This window comes from Rhinoderma darwinii, chromosome 1 (genome assembly GCF_050947455.1).
Source record: "Rhinoderma darwinii isolate aRhiDar2 chromosome 1, aRhiDar2.hap1, whole genome shotgun sequence".
NCBI classification, from domain to species: Eukaryota; Metazoa; Chordata; class Amphibia; order Anura; family Rhinodermatidae; genus Rhinoderma; species Rhinoderma darwinii.
The window spans coordinates 490576011-490596479 of record NC_134687.1 but is presented as its reverse complement, the minus strand read 5'-3'; the positions used below and the strand labels follow the sequence as shown (position 1 = coordinate 490596479).

The 20469-nt window shown below is 42.9% G+C and overlaps 1 protein-coding gene across 1 annotated transcript in view; it reads left to right on the top strand.

Moving 5' to 3' along the window:
• Positions 1 to 6877: 6877 nt before the first annotated feature.
• Positions 6878 to 20469, top strand: part of VSIG10 (V-set and immunoglobulin domain containing 10) — a 56227-nt gene continuing 42635 nt past the window's right edge. Inside the window, exon 1 of the mRNA XM_075854776.1 lies at positions 6878 to 7101. Within this exon, the coding sequence (XP_075710891.1) occupies positions 7041 to 7101 (61 nt within the window). The 5' untranslated portion in view covers positions 6878 to 7040. The remainder of the gene's footprint in view (positions 7102 to 20469) is intronic.

Genomic DNA, 20469 nt, shown 5'->3' with positions numbered 1-20469 from the left:
ACATGTCCTATATTTGTGCGTTTAAGCACTTCCGTGTGACGCGAGTGATTCGCGCAACAGCAGTAAAAAGTATGAATGAAAACAGAAAAGCACCACGTGCTTTTCTGTTTACAAACATACAAACAGAGTGTCATAATGATACTAGTGTCTTCTGCCTTTGGGTCCCTTGATGCTCCAGGTACTGGGCGACTGCTACCTCTGAAACCCCCCTGTATCAAAATATCCTAGGCTGTTCAGGTCTTGATTGATTACTTCACAAAATTTTGTAGATCATCCCCAACACCCTATCCTTAGGGTATGTTCACACGGCCTATTTACGGACGTAAATCGGGCGTTTTTGCCCCGAATTACGTCTGAAAATAGCGCCTCAATAGCGCTGACAAACATCTGCCCATTGAAAGCAATGGGCAGACGTTTGTCTGTTCACACGAGGCGTATATTTACGCGCCGCTGTCAAATGACGGCGCGCAAATAGACGCCCGCGTCAAAGAAGTGACCTGTCACTTCTTTGGCCGTAATTGGAGCCGCTATTCATTGACTCCAATGAATAGCAGCGCTAATTACGGCCGTAATGGACGCGGCGTTCAAGCGCCTGCACATGCCGGTACGGCTGAAATTACGGGGATGTTTTCAGGCTGAAACATCCCCGTAAATTCAGCCGTTACGGACCCCCGCCGTGTGAACATACCCTTACTGTAAGGTTCTGTTCACACTTGGAAAATATGACATGGGATTTGGTGTGGATTGTGCGCCGAAAACCGTGTCAAATCCACCAGCAATCCGCATTTTATACTACAGAAAATTTGAGGATTAGCCCCATTGATTGATAATGGGACTAATCCTCATGCGGATCTGCTGCACACCTGCAGCACATCTGCGGTATATCCTTGGCTGAAATCCTATGCCTTGGATTTATGCCCAGTCTTTACACGTCAGATTTCAATAGTGACGTGTGAACGGAGCCTTAGGGTATGTGCACACACACTAATTACGTCCGTAATTGACGGACGTATTTCGGCCGCAAGTACCGGACCGAACACAGTGCAGGGAGCCGGGCTCCTAGCATCATACTTATGTACGATGCTAGGAGTCCCTGCCTCTCCGTGGAACTACTGTCCCGTACTGAAAACATGATTACAGTACGGGACAGTTGTCCTGCAGCGAGGCAGGGACTCCTAGCGTCGTACATAACTATGATGCTAGGAGCCCGGCTACCTGCAGTGTGTTCGGTCCGGTACTTGCGGCCGAAATACGTCCGTCAATTACGGACGTAATTAGTGTGTGTGCACATACCCTTAAAAGCACAGGTCATGGATCCCTGTTTGGGAAAGACTTCCCAAAACTCTTCTCCACTCACTAGTAATATGTGCACATTTCTCTCTTGGTGGGGCAGTCTCTTACTTTGACTCAAACCCCTCTAGCCTTCTATTCTCAAATAAATTCCTAGGACTGATCAACACATCAACATTAAGGCTGGGTTCACATGGTGCATTTTTGCTTTTTTTTTAACACGCGATTTTTTATTTTAGTAGATAATCTCCCATGTCTCTCAATGGGAGATTATCAACCATGAGGCTGGGTTCACACGACCATGTTACGTCCGTAATGTACGGAACGTATTTCGGCCGGAAGACCCGGACCGAACACAGTGCAGGGAGCCGGGCTCCTAGCATCATAGTGATGTACGACGCTAGGAGTCCCTGCCTCTGCGTGGAACTACTGTCCCGTACTGTAATCATGATTACAGTACGGGACAGTTGTCCTGCAGCGAGGCAGATACTCCTAGCATCGTACATCACTATGATGCTAGGAGCCCGGCTCCCTGCACTGTGTTCGGTCTGGGTCTTCCGGCCGAAATACGTTCCGTACATTACGGACGTAACATGGTCGTGTGAACCCAGCCTAACAATAAAACGCATGCTAAAAAAAACGCAGCAAAACACAACATGTGAAGCCAGCCTAATACATTTACCATATTGCAGCAAAAAGTGTTTTTACTAGCATGATGTTTCTCCAGCATACAAATGTGTATAAATGAAGAAGTGATAAAATACATGCCATGCCATGCCATGCCTGCTCCTCCTCTCTCGCACTGCACATGCTCAGAAGATTAGGGGTACAGGGCTTGCTTAAAGGGAATGTGTCGCTAGAAATTTATTTTTTTAGTTAAACATTTATTATTTGAGTGACTACACATTGTTTTAATTTTTTATTTTTTTTTCACAAGTCAGGAATTATTATAATTTCGATTCTAATTTATAACATTTCCATGTGCTGGGCACTAGAGGGAGCACTTCCCAAAATTGCAGCATGGTCAATGTGGTAAAGCAACCTCATTGCTTTATGCTGCAAATTTGGGGTAGACACACTTTCTAGTGTCCTCACACAATCCCCCCTCCCTTATTCTGGCTAGTGCCAGGAGAAGGAGGGGGTTTGAATTGTCAAACCTCCTACACTGTGTGCCGCCATTTTCTGAGCGACTGCACAGTGTAGGAGGATTAGATACAGTGCTCAGCAGACAGTATAACCCGAACATAATACACACATCACATACACGAACATAAATTACCTGCTCATGCCGCCGCCTCCACTCCTATTCCTTGCGCCTTCGCTTCCTTGAACATATGGCTGGAAGCCGCGGCCGGAAGTCGTCATCTTACTGTCCGGCCGCGGCTTCCGGTCCACATGAAAATGGCACCGTATTTCGCTCTGGCGAAGACCTTCATTTTGATATGTGTGGGAGCGGCGCATGCTTTGACTTTGGGCTTTGGCTAAAAAAAAATAGCTAAAAATGGCAATGGATAGGTGAAAACTGGTTATAACTCTTTAGAACCAGAATGCTTCTTGTGCTCTGACCTCAGGCTTGTTTGGTACATAGCTTGGACCATGTCTCTTATCTGCTCATTTTCTGGCATTGTCAACTCTGTTTGTGACCTGCCTGCCTTCAACCCTGATCTCGCTACTTACTATCAATGTGACATGTGTTTAGGGACTGCTTTTTCCTGTCAATCTAGACCGAGCTGTGTCAAAGTTTGTGGGGCCACCTGAATATGAAAAGTGTAACTAGTACTCAGGTAAAGAGGGTGCTATCGGTGAAAACATTGAAAAAAACATTTTTTAATCTTGAACAACCAAATCTCAGGCAGGATATTACAAGTGATCTACTCTACCATTGGAGACTTTCCTCACAGGAACGTCGGTGTCTGTAAGTGCTGGTAATGTGTATTAATATATGCCATGAGGCCTTAACAAAGGCATGAAGAATCAGCCATTTTACTAGCTCCATGCTTAACAAGTCTGAAGGACTTTATCGTGCCGGAGTTTCCTAGTAAGTCATCTGCAACTTTCAGATAACCTGTTTGGTGTGTGCAGGTCAAGTAAGAATGCTCTGCTATTATACTCTGTCTGGCCACCCAATGCAACCATCATGAACATAATCTGGGAATAGAGGGCTATGAGTGTGAATTCACACAAGATTGAGGGGCGGATACGCTTTGTAAAAGCACACAGCGTATCCGCCCTGTGCACCGCAGGGTATTCCAGCCGAAAAATCGCGAGTTATGGTGCTGTTTTTTTAGGCCGAAATTTTCACTGCGGAAAGCTGCACATAAAAAAACCAAAAGTTTCATACTTAGGTACACATGGCGACGCGTCCCTCCGCCGTCCTGCAGCCCGGCCTCCTGTGATTGGCTGCAGCGGTCGGAGGCCGGCCTGGGCGAAGAAACATAGAATTCTGGGTAAGTATAAGATTTGATTTTTTTTGAGTTGCGTTTTTTGTGGTGGAATCGCTGCAAAAACCACAACATTGAATTTAATGGGGAAAACCCACAACAAATAAGCAAAATTACACAAATACAACTGACATGCTGCGGATTAAAAAAAATTACCGCATCTCAATTTCTGAGCATTTTTTCCGCTCAGCAGTTACGCGTGTGGATGAGGTTTGTTTAAATCTCATCTACTCTGCTGCTACTGTATTATGCTACGGATTTTCCACAACTAAATCCGAAAAATACACAGTATTTACGCTACGTGTGAACTTACCCTTACAGTTTTCTTCTCTAAAAAGAAAAAAAGGAATCAGATCCCTTCTGCACAGGCAGAACAACTCAAAATGAGTAGGTGTCCCCTGGCCATAGATGTCAATTAAACATCTCACTGGGCATGGGCAGATTCTAAGGTGATCATGATTTATTTAGCCGGATACAGTCTCAGTACATTACACCATATTTGAGACGCTACTGAGCGATACGTTCCCTCATATAGGAGGAAAGGATGAGATCGGCGGTGTAAAGGCCTAATTACTAGTGATTGGCGATACAATTGCTATAAGCGGAGTAACATTGATGCATTTACAGGAAACTCTATAGTCTAAATAATCTTTCTAAATGCATCGTTAGTCGAATGTCGTTTACTGCATTCAATTGGTCGAATATATCTCTCTAAGGCTGGGTTCACACGACCTATTTTCAGACGTAAACGAGGCGTATTATACCTCGTTTTACGTCTGAAAATAGGGCTACAATACGTCGGCAAACATCTGCCCATTCATTTGTCAAACGACGACGCGTAAATTGACTGCCTCGGCAAAGAAGTGCAGGACACTTCTTTCAGACGTAATTTGAGCCGTTTTTCATTGAAGTCAATGAAGAGCAGCTCAAGATTACAAACGTCAAAGACGCCTCGCAAAATGCGAGGAGGAGCAATTACGTCTGATACGAGGCAGCTGTTTTCTCCTGAAAACAGTCTGTCTTTTCAGACGTAAAAGACAGTTCACGTGTGCACATACCCTAATAATTTCACATGTAGTCTTTGGATCAAACAATTCATGTTTACATACCCCAATGTGACAACGACCAACAATAATTTTTGTATACGCATAAACTATTTTACACAAGTATTTTGTCGTTCAGTTGCTTCACCTTTTCATATTAATCGATTATCGTGCACGCTCGCAATGAATCTGACGCACTATTTGCTCTTGTAAATGGTCCTTAACCCCTTCCCAACATTTGACGTATCCATACGCCAAAGTCGGGTAGGGGAAGTATGGAACGGGCTCACGGAGAATGTTCCATCTTTGTGCTCCTACTAAGCCCTGCGATAGATGCCTGTCAGAATTACGATATACTGCAAGACATTAGTATTGCAGTATATTGTGCAAGCGATCGAAGTCCCCTAGGGGGACTAATAAAAAAAGTAAAAATTAGTAAAATACAGGGGGTTTTTTTTATGTAAAAAATAAAATAAAAAAATTAAAAGTAAAAAAAAAAACCTTTTCCCATTTTCCCCCTAGAGCATAGTAAAAAATAAATAAAATAAACCTAATTGGTATCACCACGTCCGTAAAAGTCTGAACTATTACAATATATCATTATTTAACCCGCATGGTGAACGCCGTAAAAAATAAAAATTGTAAACGCCAGAATCTCTATTTTTGGGTCACCTCATCTCCCACAAAAAATGAAATAAAAAGTGATCAAAACGTCGCATGTACACCATAAAATAAGCCCTCATACCACTTAATCGACGGAAAAATAAAAAAGTTATGGCTCTCGGAATTTGGCGACACAAAATAAATTTTCTTTTTTACACTTAGGTTTTGACTTGTAAAAGTAGTAAAATATAGAAAAAACTATATATATTTGGTATCCCCGTAATCGTATTGACCCACAGAATAACGTTAACATGTTGTTATAATTGCACAGTGAATTCCGTAAAAACGATGCGCAAAAAACAATGGAGGAATTGGCGTTTTTTTCATTTTCTACCGCACAAATATTTTTTTTCCTGCTTCCTAGTACATTATATGGCACAATAAAGGTGCTACGAAAAACTACAACTCGTCCCGCAAAAATCAAGCCCTCATAGGACTATATAGACGGAAAAGTAAAGACGTTATGGCTTTTGGAAGGTGGGGAGGAAAAAACGAAAATGAAAATCTGAAAAAGGGCTGTGGCGGGAAGGGGTTAAAGAGAACCTTTCACCTCCCCATAAATGTGTAGCTGAGTGCAGCATGTAATGGGGAGGGCTGCACAAACCCTGGGGCACTTTATATTTTTTTCGTATCCTCCTCCATTATTTAGATATTGGTGCCGTTATATTTGGCACCCGATATTTAAATAACCTCCTGAACTGTCAATGGGGCGTGTAATTGGTAATCTACCGCGAGAGATCACACAGTCTTGTATTTGTCTGCCGAGAGTTGAAGAGTGAGAGCCTGCGCGCGCACAGCTCCGCGTCCAGTTCTTGCTGTAACATTGTAGCTGATTGGACAGTGTCATAACAATGCTACACGCCCACTTGGCAATTACACGCCCCATTGACAGTTCAGCGGGTTATTTAAATATCGGGCGCCAAATATAACGGCACCGATATCTAAATAACGGAGGACGGTAGAAAAAAAAAATGTAAAGTGCCCCAGAGTTTGTGCAGCCCTGTCTATTACATGCTGCACTCAGCTGCACATGTATGGGGAGGTGAAAGGTTCTCTTTAACCTGAAGCACCTGGATTCTATATCTGTACCAGGGTCCCCAACCATCACATGCCACATAGTACTGCTATCCTCATGTGGCAGAAAGCTTAGGGAGCTCCCAGGGCACCACCCTCTGCCCTCCATATTGTAACACAACAAGATCTCACCAGTTTCAGCACCACATCACACCTTATCAAGCCTTTACCGCATAATCTATGTATATGTACTGGAGTGCTGCGTTTGTTACACTGGGTATATGATGAAGTGGCCCCCGTGACAATGACCTCATCCTGGATTCTGCAATATTTCCTCAGGTAGAGAGCCGCTGCAGGAGGAGGGGCACCTCCCTACCTGGGCACAGGGCGTGGCCTGCGTGCAGCTAAGAAGCCGGAAATAAGTTGCGTTTGTCACCTGCATTTGAATTGGTGGTGTGAGGAGCCGGACAGACGCCTTCAGTCTGCACGTCCCAGCGACTTCTCAGCGTCTACATGAGACATGGAGAGCCGGGCACTGCCCTGAGAGCGCCCGCTGGTTACTGCAGAACAGAAGGACTCGTGCCTGTAGATGGGGCCCCTGGAGGAGCTGCTCCTGGTCCTCTGTGTGTTGTGCGGGGGAGCCTGTGGAGGTAGGAGCCATCACCTCACCTACTACACCTTCCCTAAACTGGGAGCAAGATCCTATGGATCGTAATGTGTCGTGCTCCAGGGCAGAGGTCGGCAGCATGTGGCTCTCCAGCGGTCGGGGAACTAACTGTAACTCCCAGTGACAGCGGTAACAGGACGAACTGGGAGTTGTAGTTCAGCTGCAGCTGCTGCAGAGCCACATGTAGTAGACCCACTGTAGTAATACAGCTCCAGGAGCAGACACAGTGATCAGATCAGTCTATAATTCCTACAGACCTGTCCTGTACTTACTGGTTTCTCAATGTTTCCAATGTGCAGAAGAGAAGGAAAAATGTAAAACTGGTCATCGACATCATTACCAATAGCGACAATTGCTAAAGGTGAAAGGACTCGTCACAACATGCCATCAGTCCATGAACTCTGACCCCTAAGGTTCCTAAAGGCCAGGATCACACACACACAGTTTTGATGCAGTTTATTATTTTTTTTTGCTCAGTTTCTTGTGCCAAAGACAGAAGTAGATCCAAAAGTAAGGCAATGAATAAACTAAAGTCTGATGCGCCTCCTTTCTTTTGTATCCACTTCTGTGTTTGGCTCAAAAAACAGAGCCCAAAAACTGCATCAAAACGGAGTGTGTGATCCTAGTCAAAAGAAAGGGGCTGCGGTAATAATGTCATGTATCAGTAGTCTGTGACTAGCACCTGCTCTGTTTCCCCCGATAATGACTTCTTAAACGCTAAATCTACAATAATTCTCTTATGTCGGCAGGTATTGAGGTGGATTCCCCAATTACCATTATGTCTATGATACTAATGTTCACATCAATGAAAACGTATTCCATTGGTTAAAAAATGTACGAGACGTGCTCCAAAATTCTTCTCGGCCGTGTGACAATTACCACACTCGGTCACTCAAAGTATTTTGCTAAAATCTTCTATTTAGCTGTTCCTTAGTTGTGTCTTTCCGGATAAGCTGGGTGGCAATCGATGGGCTCTTTTTTAAAAGGTGGTCACCCAGCTTCTCTGGACTAGTGAATGGATAATCCGCCGAGAATTATTATTCTAACTCATTACTAAATGATTATAACAATATAAGATTAACATTTTTTGGGAAAGGTTGGAACCAATAATTTGGGATGGTCACATCTGCGTCGGAGCTTTCCGTCTGAATGGAGCTCTGACTGACACAAAGTGAAACCAAAGGTTTCCATCACCATTGCTTTCAATGGTGACGGATCCGGTGCCAATGGTTTCAATATGCCTCCGTTGTGCAAGGGTTCCGACGTTTTGACGGGATGAATACAGAGTACGGTATTCATCCCGTCAAATTACGTAACCCTTGCACAACAGAGACAAACTGAAACCGTTGGCGCCGGATCAGTCACCATTGAAATCAATGGTGATGGAAACCTTTGGTTTCCGTTTGTCAGTCGGAGCTCCGTTCCGTCCGACTGGAGCCCTGACGCAGATGTGAACGAAGCCTTAGCTGCTGATAATGATTGTCTGTGTTTTGGAAGAAACTTTAGTGTTAAATTAGTTTGCTGTATCGATTCATTGTGAGAAAAGCTTGTTTATATTGTGATTTATCTTACTTTGCAGCAGAAAGTTGTGACATGTTTCCACCTCAACAAAGCAAAGTTCATAGAGAAGGAGCTCCCTTATCATTCTGACGCCATACTTGATAATAAGGACAAGAAGTTGCCTATTTATTAGTGATTTCCTCAAAGAGTCTTAGGGTATGTTCACACACACTAGTTACGGACGTAATTCGGGCGTTTTAGCCCCGAATTACGTCCGAAAATGCGCCTCAATAGCGTCGGCAAACATCTGCCCATTCATTTGAATGGGTCTTACGATGTTCTGTTCAGACGGTCATTTTTTTACGCCCCGCTGTCAAAAGGCGGGGCGTAAAAAAGACGCCCGCGTCAAAGAAGTACCTGTCACTTCTTGGGACGTAATTGGAGCCGTTATTCATTGACTCCAATGAAAAGCAGCTCCAGTTACGTCCGTATTGGACGCGGCGTTCAAGCGCCTGCACATGCCGTTACGGCTGAAATGACGGGGCTGTTTTCTCCTGAAAACAGCCCCGTAATTTCGGCCGTTACGGACGCTGTAGTGTGAACATACCCTTATATACACGGCCAGATTACGGATCCATAATATGGTGCCGTGGATGTCTATGGGCCTATACTGTTTTTTTCCTATTACCAAATGTAAAATATGTTTGATAGTTATGTGGATTCGATACCTAAAAATTAAATCTTAGACAAGAATAGGGTGTTCTTTGTTAATATGGCTAAAATGCATCTCCATAAAAGCCTTAAAGGGTAACGAAACGTTCAACAAACTTCTGACATGTCATCGTGACATGTCAGGAGTTTTGATTGGTGGGGGTTCGAGCACTGAGACCCCTACCAATCGCTAAAAGGAAACGGAAGAAGCACTCGTGTGAGCACTGGGCCGCTTAGTTTTTATTTGGCTTTTTCCGGAAATCTATGTAGCGGTGTACGGACTCAATAGAAAGCCTATGATCACGTACACCGCTACATCGGCATTCCGGATAAAGCCGAACAGAAACGAAGCGGACCACCGCTCGCGCTAGCACTTCTGACACTTAGTTTAAAGCAATTGGTCGGGGTGTCAGTTCTCGGAACCCCACCAAACATAACTTCTGACGTGTCACTATGACCTGTCAGAAGTTTGTTGAATGTTTAGTTACCTTTTAACCCGTTAGTGACCGGCCCATCGTGTTTCTACGTCGGTCACTAACGGGCCTTATTCCGATGCCATCGACTTTTTACGTCGTGCATCGGAATAAGTAAACAGAGCAGGGAGCTGTCAGATCTCCCTGCTCTCAGCTGTCAGAGGCAGCTGAGGGCTGGGGGCGTCCCTGCTCTGCCGGGTGAGATCGATATTAGTATCGATCTCACCCGTTTAACCCCTCAGATGCGGTGCGCAATAGCGTGCACCGCATCTGAGTGGTTTTGGAGAGAGGGAGGGAGCGAGCTACATTGATACGATCGCCGAGTGTCAGTGTCTTCTATGGCAGCCGGGGGCCTAATAAAGGCCCCCAGGTCTGCCTGGAGTGAATGCCTGCTAGATCATGCCGCAGGCATGACCTAGCAGATGCCTGTCCGTGTTAAACGGACAGGCAGTAATACACTGCAATACAAAAGTATTGCAGTGTATTATAAATGCGATCGCAGAATCGCATATTAAAGTCCCCTAGTGGGATAGTGGGACTAGTAAAAAAGTGAAAAAAATGTTTAATAAAGTTAATTTTAAAAAAAAATATGAAAAACCCAGCTTTTCCCCTTACAAACTACTTTACTATTAAAAAAACAAAATAAAGTTAAAAAGTTACACATATTTGGTATCGCCGCGTCCGTAACGACCCCGACTATAAATCTATTACATTATTTAACCCGCACGGTGAACGCCGTAAAAAACCATGGAAAAATTGCTGTTTTCTGTGAATACTGACTTTAAAAAAATGTGATAAAAAGTGATCAAAAAGTCGCATCTACTCCAAAATGGTACCAATAAAAACTACAAGTCTTCCCGCAAAAAAAAAAGCCCTCATACAACCGCATCGGCGAAAAAATAAAAACGTTACGGCTCTTCAAATATGGAGACACAAAAACTAATAATTTTGAAAAAAAAAGCGTTTTTACTGTGTAAAAGTAGTAAAACATACAAAAACGATACAAATTTGGTATCGTTGCAATCGTAACAACCCGCTGAATAAAGTTATTGTGTTATTCATATCACACGGTAAACGGCGTAGATTTAAGACTCGAAAAAGAGTGGCGAAATTTCCCCCCAAATAAAAGTTAATAAAAGTTAATCAATAAATAATGTCCCCCAAAATGGTGCTATTAAAAAATACAACTTGTCCTGCAAAAAACAAGACCTTATACAGCTATGTCGATGCAAAAAGGAAAGAGTTATAGCTCTTGGAATGCGACGATGGAAAACTTAAAAAATGGCTTGGGAAAGAAAGCTGGAAATATTTTTGAGTTATTGGAGACAGGCCTACTGGAGATGGAACCACTGAATAAATGGCCCCTGAGTCTGATGTTGTCCCGTTCATGGCGAGCACTGAGAGAGATGTTAGGTTTTAAAGGAATTCTCAAGTTTACTCCAATTTGGGATAAATATAATTTTAGAGAATTTGGGACAATTCCGGATATAAATTTCTGGAAAAATAGAGGGATTTTTTTTTATCTCAGATTATTATGGATAAACAAATAGTCACTTTTGATAACTTGAAAGAATGGTATCGTATTGAAGAGAAGTATTTATTTAGATATTACCAGATTCAGCACGCATGTAAGCAAATTGATGTAGCACGGATTCAACTGGAATCTCACAGGGTAATTGATTATTTATTAGTAGTTTCACAAAGGAAAAAATCACTTTCACATATTTACCGCTCTATTATGAGCACATTTGGAAAGCAAATTCACTTTAGAGCACAAGCCAAATGGGAAAGAGATTTAGGACCAAAGGATGAATGTCACTAAGAGCATTGTTACAGGAGTATTAGCACGGTCCCTCTCACTGCCGCCCATAGGATGGTTCAATTCAATATAACGCACAGATTGTATTATATGCCTATATCCCTACAGTCAATGAATTTGAAGGCAAACTCTTTCTGCCTACGTTGCCAACACCCTCAGGCGGCCTTTTTGCATTTAATTTGGGCTTGCCCTGGAATAGCCCAATTTTGGAGGGAGATCTGCTCGGAGATCAGCGGTTCTTATGGACTGGTTGTCCCATTAGAGGTTGAGTACCTGATTTTGGGCAATTTAAGCGATTTGCAGATGTCAAAGGACAAAAGAGCTTTATTGGGGAAATTGCTCTTCTTCGCCCGTCTTCTGATTGCTAGACTGTGGGGGTCTAGCTCTCACCCAACACTGCAAAACTGGCTGGGCTTGGTTGGTAAAATCAAGAAATATAAAAAGGTATGGTATGGCAATGCCAACAACATCGCTAAATGGGAACAAACCTGGCTATAGGCTAGGGTAAGGTCTCAGAGTAGCAAGTAAGATGGAGATAAGAGGCATATTTTTATTTTTATTTATTATGATTTTTTTTATTTATTTGTTTATTTTTTTTTAATATATTTTATTATTTTTTTTTCCCTTCATTTCCCTCCCCCCTCCCTCCGACCTCCTCTCCCACCAAGGGTATCTATAGCATTGCATATTTTTTCTTATTACATGTTTGTATGTACTACTTTCCCTTTTTGTATTGCTGTAGAACAAAATAAAGATATTTTAAAAAAAAATGGCTTGGTCATTAAGGGGTTAACCCAGCACCAGTAGTAAACAGCAGAATCCTCTTGACAGAGGCAGAGAGACATAGAAGAGGTAGATCAAGCCTCTGACAGTAAAATAGCTATGCATTTTATATCTTTATTTTTTTAAGGAAAGGTGGTATAAAAAAAAAAGAGCCCATCATACATTAACCCCTTTAGGACGCAGCCTGTTTTGGCCTTGTGGCACAGCAGATTTTTTTATTTATTTATTCATTTTTTTTCCTTCAAATCTGACGTGTCACTTTATGTGGTAATAACTTAGGAATGCTTTTACCTTTCCAAGCGATTCTGAGATTGTTTTCTCGTGACATATTGTACTCTATGATAGTTGAAAAATTTGGTCGATTAAATTCAATATTTATTTGTGAAAAACACCAACATTTAGAGAAAATTTGCATTTTTCGAAATTTAAATGTATCTGCTTGAAAAAACAGATAGTAATACCACACAAAATAGTCACTAGTTTACATTCCCCATATGTCTACTTTGTTTGCATCGTTTTTTGATCGTCCTTTTTTTATTTTTCTAGGACATTACAAGGCTTAGAAGTTTAGCAGCAATTTCTCACATTTTCAAGAAAATTTCAAAAGGCTATTTTTACAGGTACCAATTTAGTTCTGAAGTGATTTTGAGGGCCTTATATATTAGAAACCCCCAATAAATCACCATTTTAAAAATTGCACCCCTCAAAGTATTCAAAACAGCATTCAGAAAGTTTCTTAACCCTTTAGGCGTTTCACAGGAAATAAAGCAAAGTAGAGGGGAAATTGACAAATTTGCTTTTTTTTTTTTTTTTTCTTTCTTGCCGAAATTTATTTGTAATAAAAAAAAAAAAAAAAGGTTTTACCAGAGAAATGCAACTCAATATTTATTGCCCAGGTCTTGCAGTTTTTAGAAATATCCCACGTGTGGCCCTAGTGCCCTAATGGCCTGAAACACCGGCCTCTGAATCAAAAGAGCACCTACAGGGTTTTGGGGCCTGCTTATTTTTAGATTATATTTTAGGCACCATGTGGGGTTTGAAGAGGTCTTGTGGTGCCAATACACTGGAAACCTCCCAAATGTGACCCCTCAAGGAATTTATCTAGGGGTATAGTTAGCGTTTTGACCCAACAGGTATTTAGCTATATTTATTGTAGTTAGTCTGTGAAAATGAAAATCGACTTTTTTTTTTTTTTTTTTCTGAAAAAACATAGAAATTTGTAATATTTACAATGAATAAAGAAGAAAATGCACCCCAACAATTGTAAAGCAATTTCTCCCGATTACAGAAATACCCCATATGTGGTAATAAACTGCTGTTTGGACCCACAGCAGGGCTCAGAAGGGAAGGAGCGCCATTTGAATTTTGGAGTGCAGATTTTGCTGGATTGGTTGCAACGCCCTGGAGGGACCAAAACAGTGGAAACACCCCAAAAGTGACCCCATTTGGGAAACTACACCCCTCAAGGAATTTTTCTAGGGGTATAGTAAGCATTTATACCACACAGGTTTTTGCAGAATTTAGTAGAATTAGGCCGTGAAAATGAATATAAACATTTTTGTCCACTAAAATGTTGAATTTTTTTAATTTTCAGAAGGGATAAAGGAGAAAAAGTCGCCCTAAAATTGTAACGCAATCTCTCCCAGAGTATGACAGTACCCCACATGTGGTAATCATTTATTTTTTTAATAGACATTAACCTTTGCAGGACTGATCCTTTTTTGCTTTTCCATTTTAGTTTTTCACTCCACGCCTTCCAAATGGCATAACTAACTTTTTTAATTTTTCCATGAATTGAGCGGTGTGAGGGCTTATTTTTGGCAGGACGAGCTGTAGTTTTTATTGGTACCATTTTTTGGTACATACAACTCTTTGATCACTTTTTATTACATATTATTTGGAGCTTTGGTGAACAAAAAACAGTGATTTTTGGCGTTTTTTAAAATTCTTTATTTCTTACGGCTTTCACAATGCGCTATAAATGATTATTTTACTTTATTCTGCGGGTCGGTACGATTACAACGATACCATTTTGCAGCATTTGCACAATAAAGTCACTTTATAAAAATAATTTCTTTTCTGTGTCACCATATTCTGAGAGCCGTAACTTTTTTTTATTTTTCAGTCACAAAAGCTGTGTAAGGGCTTGTTTTTTGCGGAACGGGTTGTAGTTTTTATTGGTACTATTTTGGGGTACATGCGACTTTTTGATCACTTTTTATTCTATATTTTGGGAGGGGTGGTGACCAAAAAATAGTGATTCTGGCATTGTTTTTAGTTTGGTTTTTTTGCGGCCTTCACCGTGCGGTAAAAATAACAGTTTTATAGATTGGGTCGTTACACTTTTTGTAAAAAAATTGTATTAACTTTTTTTTACTCTTTTCTTTTTACACTTTTTCGTTTTTTACCTGCAGCTCTGATCGCTGCTAGAATACATTACACTACCTATTCGTGTAATGTTTTCCGGCTGTGAGTGTGACGTCAGTCACTCTGACAGTCTACGAGGACCAGCCAGAGGCAATGAGCCGCTGATCGGCAACAGTGGAGTGTAAGCTGTCAGGGACAGCTGACATCCCGGTTCCTGATGTACACTGTCGCCGACAGTGTGCATCGCGAATGGCAGTGACGTCCTGTCAGGAGGCTGGTACTGATAGGCTTCCGTACATGGCAATCACGGAGGCCAATACTTGGTCTCCGGTCGCCATGCTAGCCATCTGCAAACCTCACGATTTCATTGTGAGGTCTGCCGATGTGCTAGAAACCTCTAAAATGCGGCGATTTCAATCGATCACCGCAATTAAGAGGTTAATTGCCGAAATCAGCGGAAATAAGCCGCTGATCAGCATACAATGGAGAGTCAGCTGCCACGGACATTTGGCCTCCCGGTGCACACTATCGCCGACAGTGTGCACCGCACCGGGAACTGCGAAGTAACTACGTCCCCGTGCGCTAAGACACTGGCCACCCGGACGTACAGTTGCGTCGTGGTGCGCCTAGGGTTTAAGTGCAGTTTAATTGTTTATTTACATACAGTCCTGCAATGTACATAAATATACACTATATGGACAAAAGTATTGGGACACACCACCTAGTCATTGAATTCAGGTGTTTCATTTAGTCCCATTGCCACAGGTGTATAAAATCCAGCACCAAGTCATGCAGTCTGCCATTACAAACATTTGTGAAAGAATGGATCATTCTAAAGAGCTCGTTGAATTCGAGCGAGTTGCTATGATAGGATGCTACCATTGCAACAAGTCAATTCGTGAAATTTTGTCCTGCCTAGATATTCCACGATCAACTGTGAGTGGAATTATTACAAAGTGGAAACGTTTAGAAAGCACAGAAACGGAGCCACTAAGTGGTAGACCATGTAAAGTTACAGAGCGCGGTCGCCGAGTGCTGAGGCACATAATTCATAAAAGTCACCAAAGCTCTGACTCCATAACGGCAGAGTTCCAAAAACTGTGCGCAAGGAGCTTCATGGAATGGGTTTCCATGGCCGAGCAGCTGCATGTATGCCTAACCTCACCAAGCACAATGCCAAACGTCAGAGCGGTGTAAAGCGGCACGCCACTGGAGTCTTGAGCAGTGGAAACTTGTTCCGTGGTGAGAAAAATCACCCTTCTCTATCTGGCAGTCAGATGGATGGATGGGTCTGGGTTTGGTGAATGCAAGGAGAATGTTACCTGCCTGACTGCATTGTGCCAACTGTAAAGTTTGATGAAGGAGGGATAACGCTATGGGGTTGTTTCTCAGGTGTTGGCCTAGGTCCCTAAATCTTAATGCTTCTGTATACCAAGATATTTTGGACAATTGTATGCATCCAACTTTGTGGGAACAGTTTGGGAAGGCCATTTTCTATTCCAGCATGACTGCCTCGTGCAGAAAGCAAGGTCCATAAAGGCATGGTTGGGTAAGTTTAGTGTGGAAGATCATGACTGTCCCGCACAGAGCACTGACCTCAACCCCATCGAACACCTTTGGAATGAATTGGGCTGGATTCACACGAGCATGTTCGGTCCGCAAAGGACGGAACGTATTTCGGCCGCAAGTCCCGGACCGAACACACTGCAGGGAGCCGGGCTCCTAGCATCATAGTTATGTACGACGCTAGGAGTCCCTGCCTCGCTGCAGGACAACTGTCCCGTACTGTAATCATGTTTTCAGTACGGGACAGTAGTTCCACGGAGAGGCAGGGACTCCTAGCGTCGTAGATAACTATGATGCTAGGAGCCCGGCTCCCTGCAGTGTGTTCGGTCCGGGACTTGCGGCAGAAATACATTCCGTCCTTTACAGGCCGAACATACTCGTGTGAATCCAGCCTTAGAATGGTGATTGCAAGCCAGGACCTCTCTCCAATATCAATGTCTAACCTCGCAAATGCTCTTCTGGATGTAGAGGCAAACACACCTCAAAATTTTGTAGAAAGTCTTCCCAAAGAAGTGGAAGCTTTTTTTAATTCCTATGGATTTAGAATAGGATGTCCTAAAAGCTCCTGTGGGTTTAATGTGTAGAGCAAGTCATTGGACAATTGCAATCCGACAAGTCGTAACATTACTCTGGAGCGTTGTCTATTCTAGAATACCATAGAGTAAATATGTGATCTCAGACCTTACAGAGTCTGTTTAGATCCTCCGCCAGCTGTTCCTTCTAATGTCAGCTTCTATCTAGGCCAGTGCTGAAATTTATTAACCTAATGCTCTTCCTTTTTCAAACTTTTTCTTCAGTTCTTGGTTGTGGCCAGATTTGGGGAGTTGTTATCTGGAGCCATCTATGAGCTTTTGATACTTTGATGGGAAAACCCCTTAAGGAACTTATTGCAGAGACATTTATGACATCCACTGGATACATCATAAATGTCAGATAGAAGCGGGTCCCACCTCTGGGACCCACACCTATCTCTAGAACGGGGTCTCCTAAACCCTTTCTAGCTTTTTGTGTTCACGCTGCCTCCCGGCTACTTCCTGATTACATGGTCGGGAGTTACAGAAACTGCAAAACTCGCTGAGATACGCTGTTTCCGTAACTCCCATAGAACTGAATAGTAGTTACGGAAATAGCACATCTCGCATGCTACGTTGCTTCCGTAACTGCCATTCACTGCTATGGGAGTTATGGAAACAGCGTAGCTCAGCGAGTTATGCTGTTTCCGTAACTCCCGACCATGTAGTCAGGAAGTGGCCGGGAGTCAGCGAGAACACACAAAGCTAGAAAGGGGTTAGGAGACCCCGTTTTAGAGATGGGTGTGGGACCCGCATCTATCTGACATTTATGACATCCTGTGGATAGGTCATAAATGGCCCTCATGGGAAAACCCCTTTAACCGCTTCCCGACTGCCCACAGTAAATTCACGTCGGCACTTGCTGGGCTCTGGGCAGCGCCAACGTGAATTCACGGTGGGTATTAAAAGCGTCATCCGGGTGTCTCAGAGTAGCGCTGACACCTGGATCGCGCTGTTAACCCCTGCCTCTGGTCCCGGAGCCATGATCGCAGGGAAAGTTTGTTGCTACAACAAACTTTCCCGGGGACCGATTGCGGGTGCTTCAGTCGGTTGCATGGCAAAACCGGAGGCCATACAACATCCTCCGGGTCTGCCATGCACAGCAGCCTATGAGTACCAGCCGGAGGCTGATCCCCATATTCTTCCTGTCAGTGTGACTCTCAGCGTCACACTGACCGTTTATAATACGTTATACTACCTAGGTAGTGTAATGTATTATAGGAGCTATCAGTTCTACAGGTCTTAAAGTAAAATGTAATAAGTGTTTTATAAAAGTGTAAAAATAAGTTGCAAAAACAAAAAAATGCTTTTTTTCCTATAAGTTTATTATAGGAAAAAAATGAAATTTAAAAAAAAAAATACGCATATTTTGCTATCACCGTATCGTAACAACCCAAACTATAATATTATTTTACCGCACGGTGAACACTGCAAAATAAAAGAATAAAAAAAAACAATGTCCGAATCCCTTTTTTTTGTTTGGTCATCAACCCTCCCAAAATATAAAATAAAAAGTGATCAAAAAGTCGCATGTACCCCAATGTAGTACCAATAAAAACAACCCGTCCTGCAAAAAACAAACCCTTACACAACTTTTTTGACTGAAAAATAAAAAAATTATGGCTCTCAGAATATGGTGACACAAAAAAGAAATAATTTTATCAAAGTGATTTTATTGCGCAAACTCCACAAAAAATAAAAAAACTATATACATATGGTATCACGGTAATCGTATCGACCCGCAGAATAAAGTAAAATGTCAGTTATAGCGCACGGTGAACACAAGAAAACAATAGTTGAATTTGCTTGCCAAAAAAAATCTAATAAAGTGATAAAAAAATCACATGTACCCTAAAATGTTACCAATGAAAACTACAGATTGTTCTGCAACAAATAAGCCCTCACACAGCTCCGGTGCTGAAAAAATAAAAAAAGTTCTGACTCAGAATATAGTGACAGAAATTGTGCAGTGTCCAAAAGCGGATAAGATCGGGCGCCATTTATCAGTGCGACACCGGCCACTTATCTATGAATTATTTATTTACCACATGATTATACCCTGATGTACCACACCCAGCTTAGATATACCCCCACATTATAAACTGAAATACCAGCAAAACCCCAAACAGAACTATTACCAAGCAAAATCTGCGCTCCAAAAGCCAAATGGCGCTCCCTCCCTTCTAAGCCCCACAGCGTGCCCAAACACCAGCTTACGTCCAGATATGATATATCCGGCAGAACCCGCTCAACATTGTATGAGGTATTTGTCTTCAGCGGCACAAACTGGGCACAACGTATTGTGCATTAAAATGGCATATCAGTGGAAAATGTTAATTTTCACTTTGCACCATCCGCTGCGCATTAACGCCTTCGCACACCACGACTTAATAGCATGTTGCGGGGGGGGGGGGGTAGGTATATATGGAGCGGCTCATCTGCTGCGCCCGCTCCATATTCTGCAGGTGTCCGCTGTATATTACAGCGGACAAACGGGACTAACGGACAGGAACAGCGATCGCGCTGTTACAGGAGCCTGTAAAAATGACGTTATACTGCAATACATTAGTATTTCAGTGTATCAGGGGCGTAGCTAGGGGGGGGGCAGGCGGGGCGTAGCTAGGGGGGGGCAGGCGGGGCATGTGCCCCGGGCGCAACTTAGAGGGAGGCGCCAGCGCCACGCCCTCCTGCACTATAATTGTACCTGCATCTATAGGACGCAGGTACGATTAGAAGCAATGAATGGCTGGGTACGTTCCGTGCCAGGCCATTCAGCGTCTTTCTACGAGTGAAGCAACGCGTTACTTTGCGCCGTTGAAAGGCGCTGAATGACAGGAAAAGTCATTCTGCCCAGCCAATCAGCGCCTTTCATAGACTCTTCGTTCAACCCCAGGAGACCTGCGCAGAAGAGAGCAGGTCTCCATTGCTGCCGGACGGGATTAAGGTGAGTTTAAATAGTTTTGTTTTATTGTAATAAAAAAAGTGTGTGGCTTTATCTACAGGGGGGCTATATACTGGGGTGGGCTATCTATGGATCACTATATACAGGAGTGGACTATATGTGGAGCACTATATACAGGGGTGGGCTATATCTACAGGGGGCTATATACAGGGGTGGACTAAATGTGGAGCACTATAGTGGGAGCTATTTGTGGGACACTACAGGGGTGGGCTATATGGGGCACTATCTGCAGGAGGCTCTATGGGGGGGCTCTATGGCAGACACAGGGGGCACGGTGTGTGTGTGTGGGACACAGTATATGTTACGCTATTATATTTAGGGGCGTAGTGTTTGGTATAGTGAGAACTTTATCTTTGTTTATAGGTGTAGAAATGTTGGAAAAGTGAGAAGCTGAAGACATCTGAGCGGCAAACTGCAGAAATGAACCGGGAGAAGTCATCATAGAGGTCTGGACCAAATGGAGAAAAAGAACTAGAATCTGAGACGTCACTTAATGTAAATGTTTATTCTGCCTCTAATCAGTAATGTAGTCACTGTATGATCTGCAGCGAGATGATGGGTGGTGCGATTATGATATGATTTTTTTTGGGTGAAACCG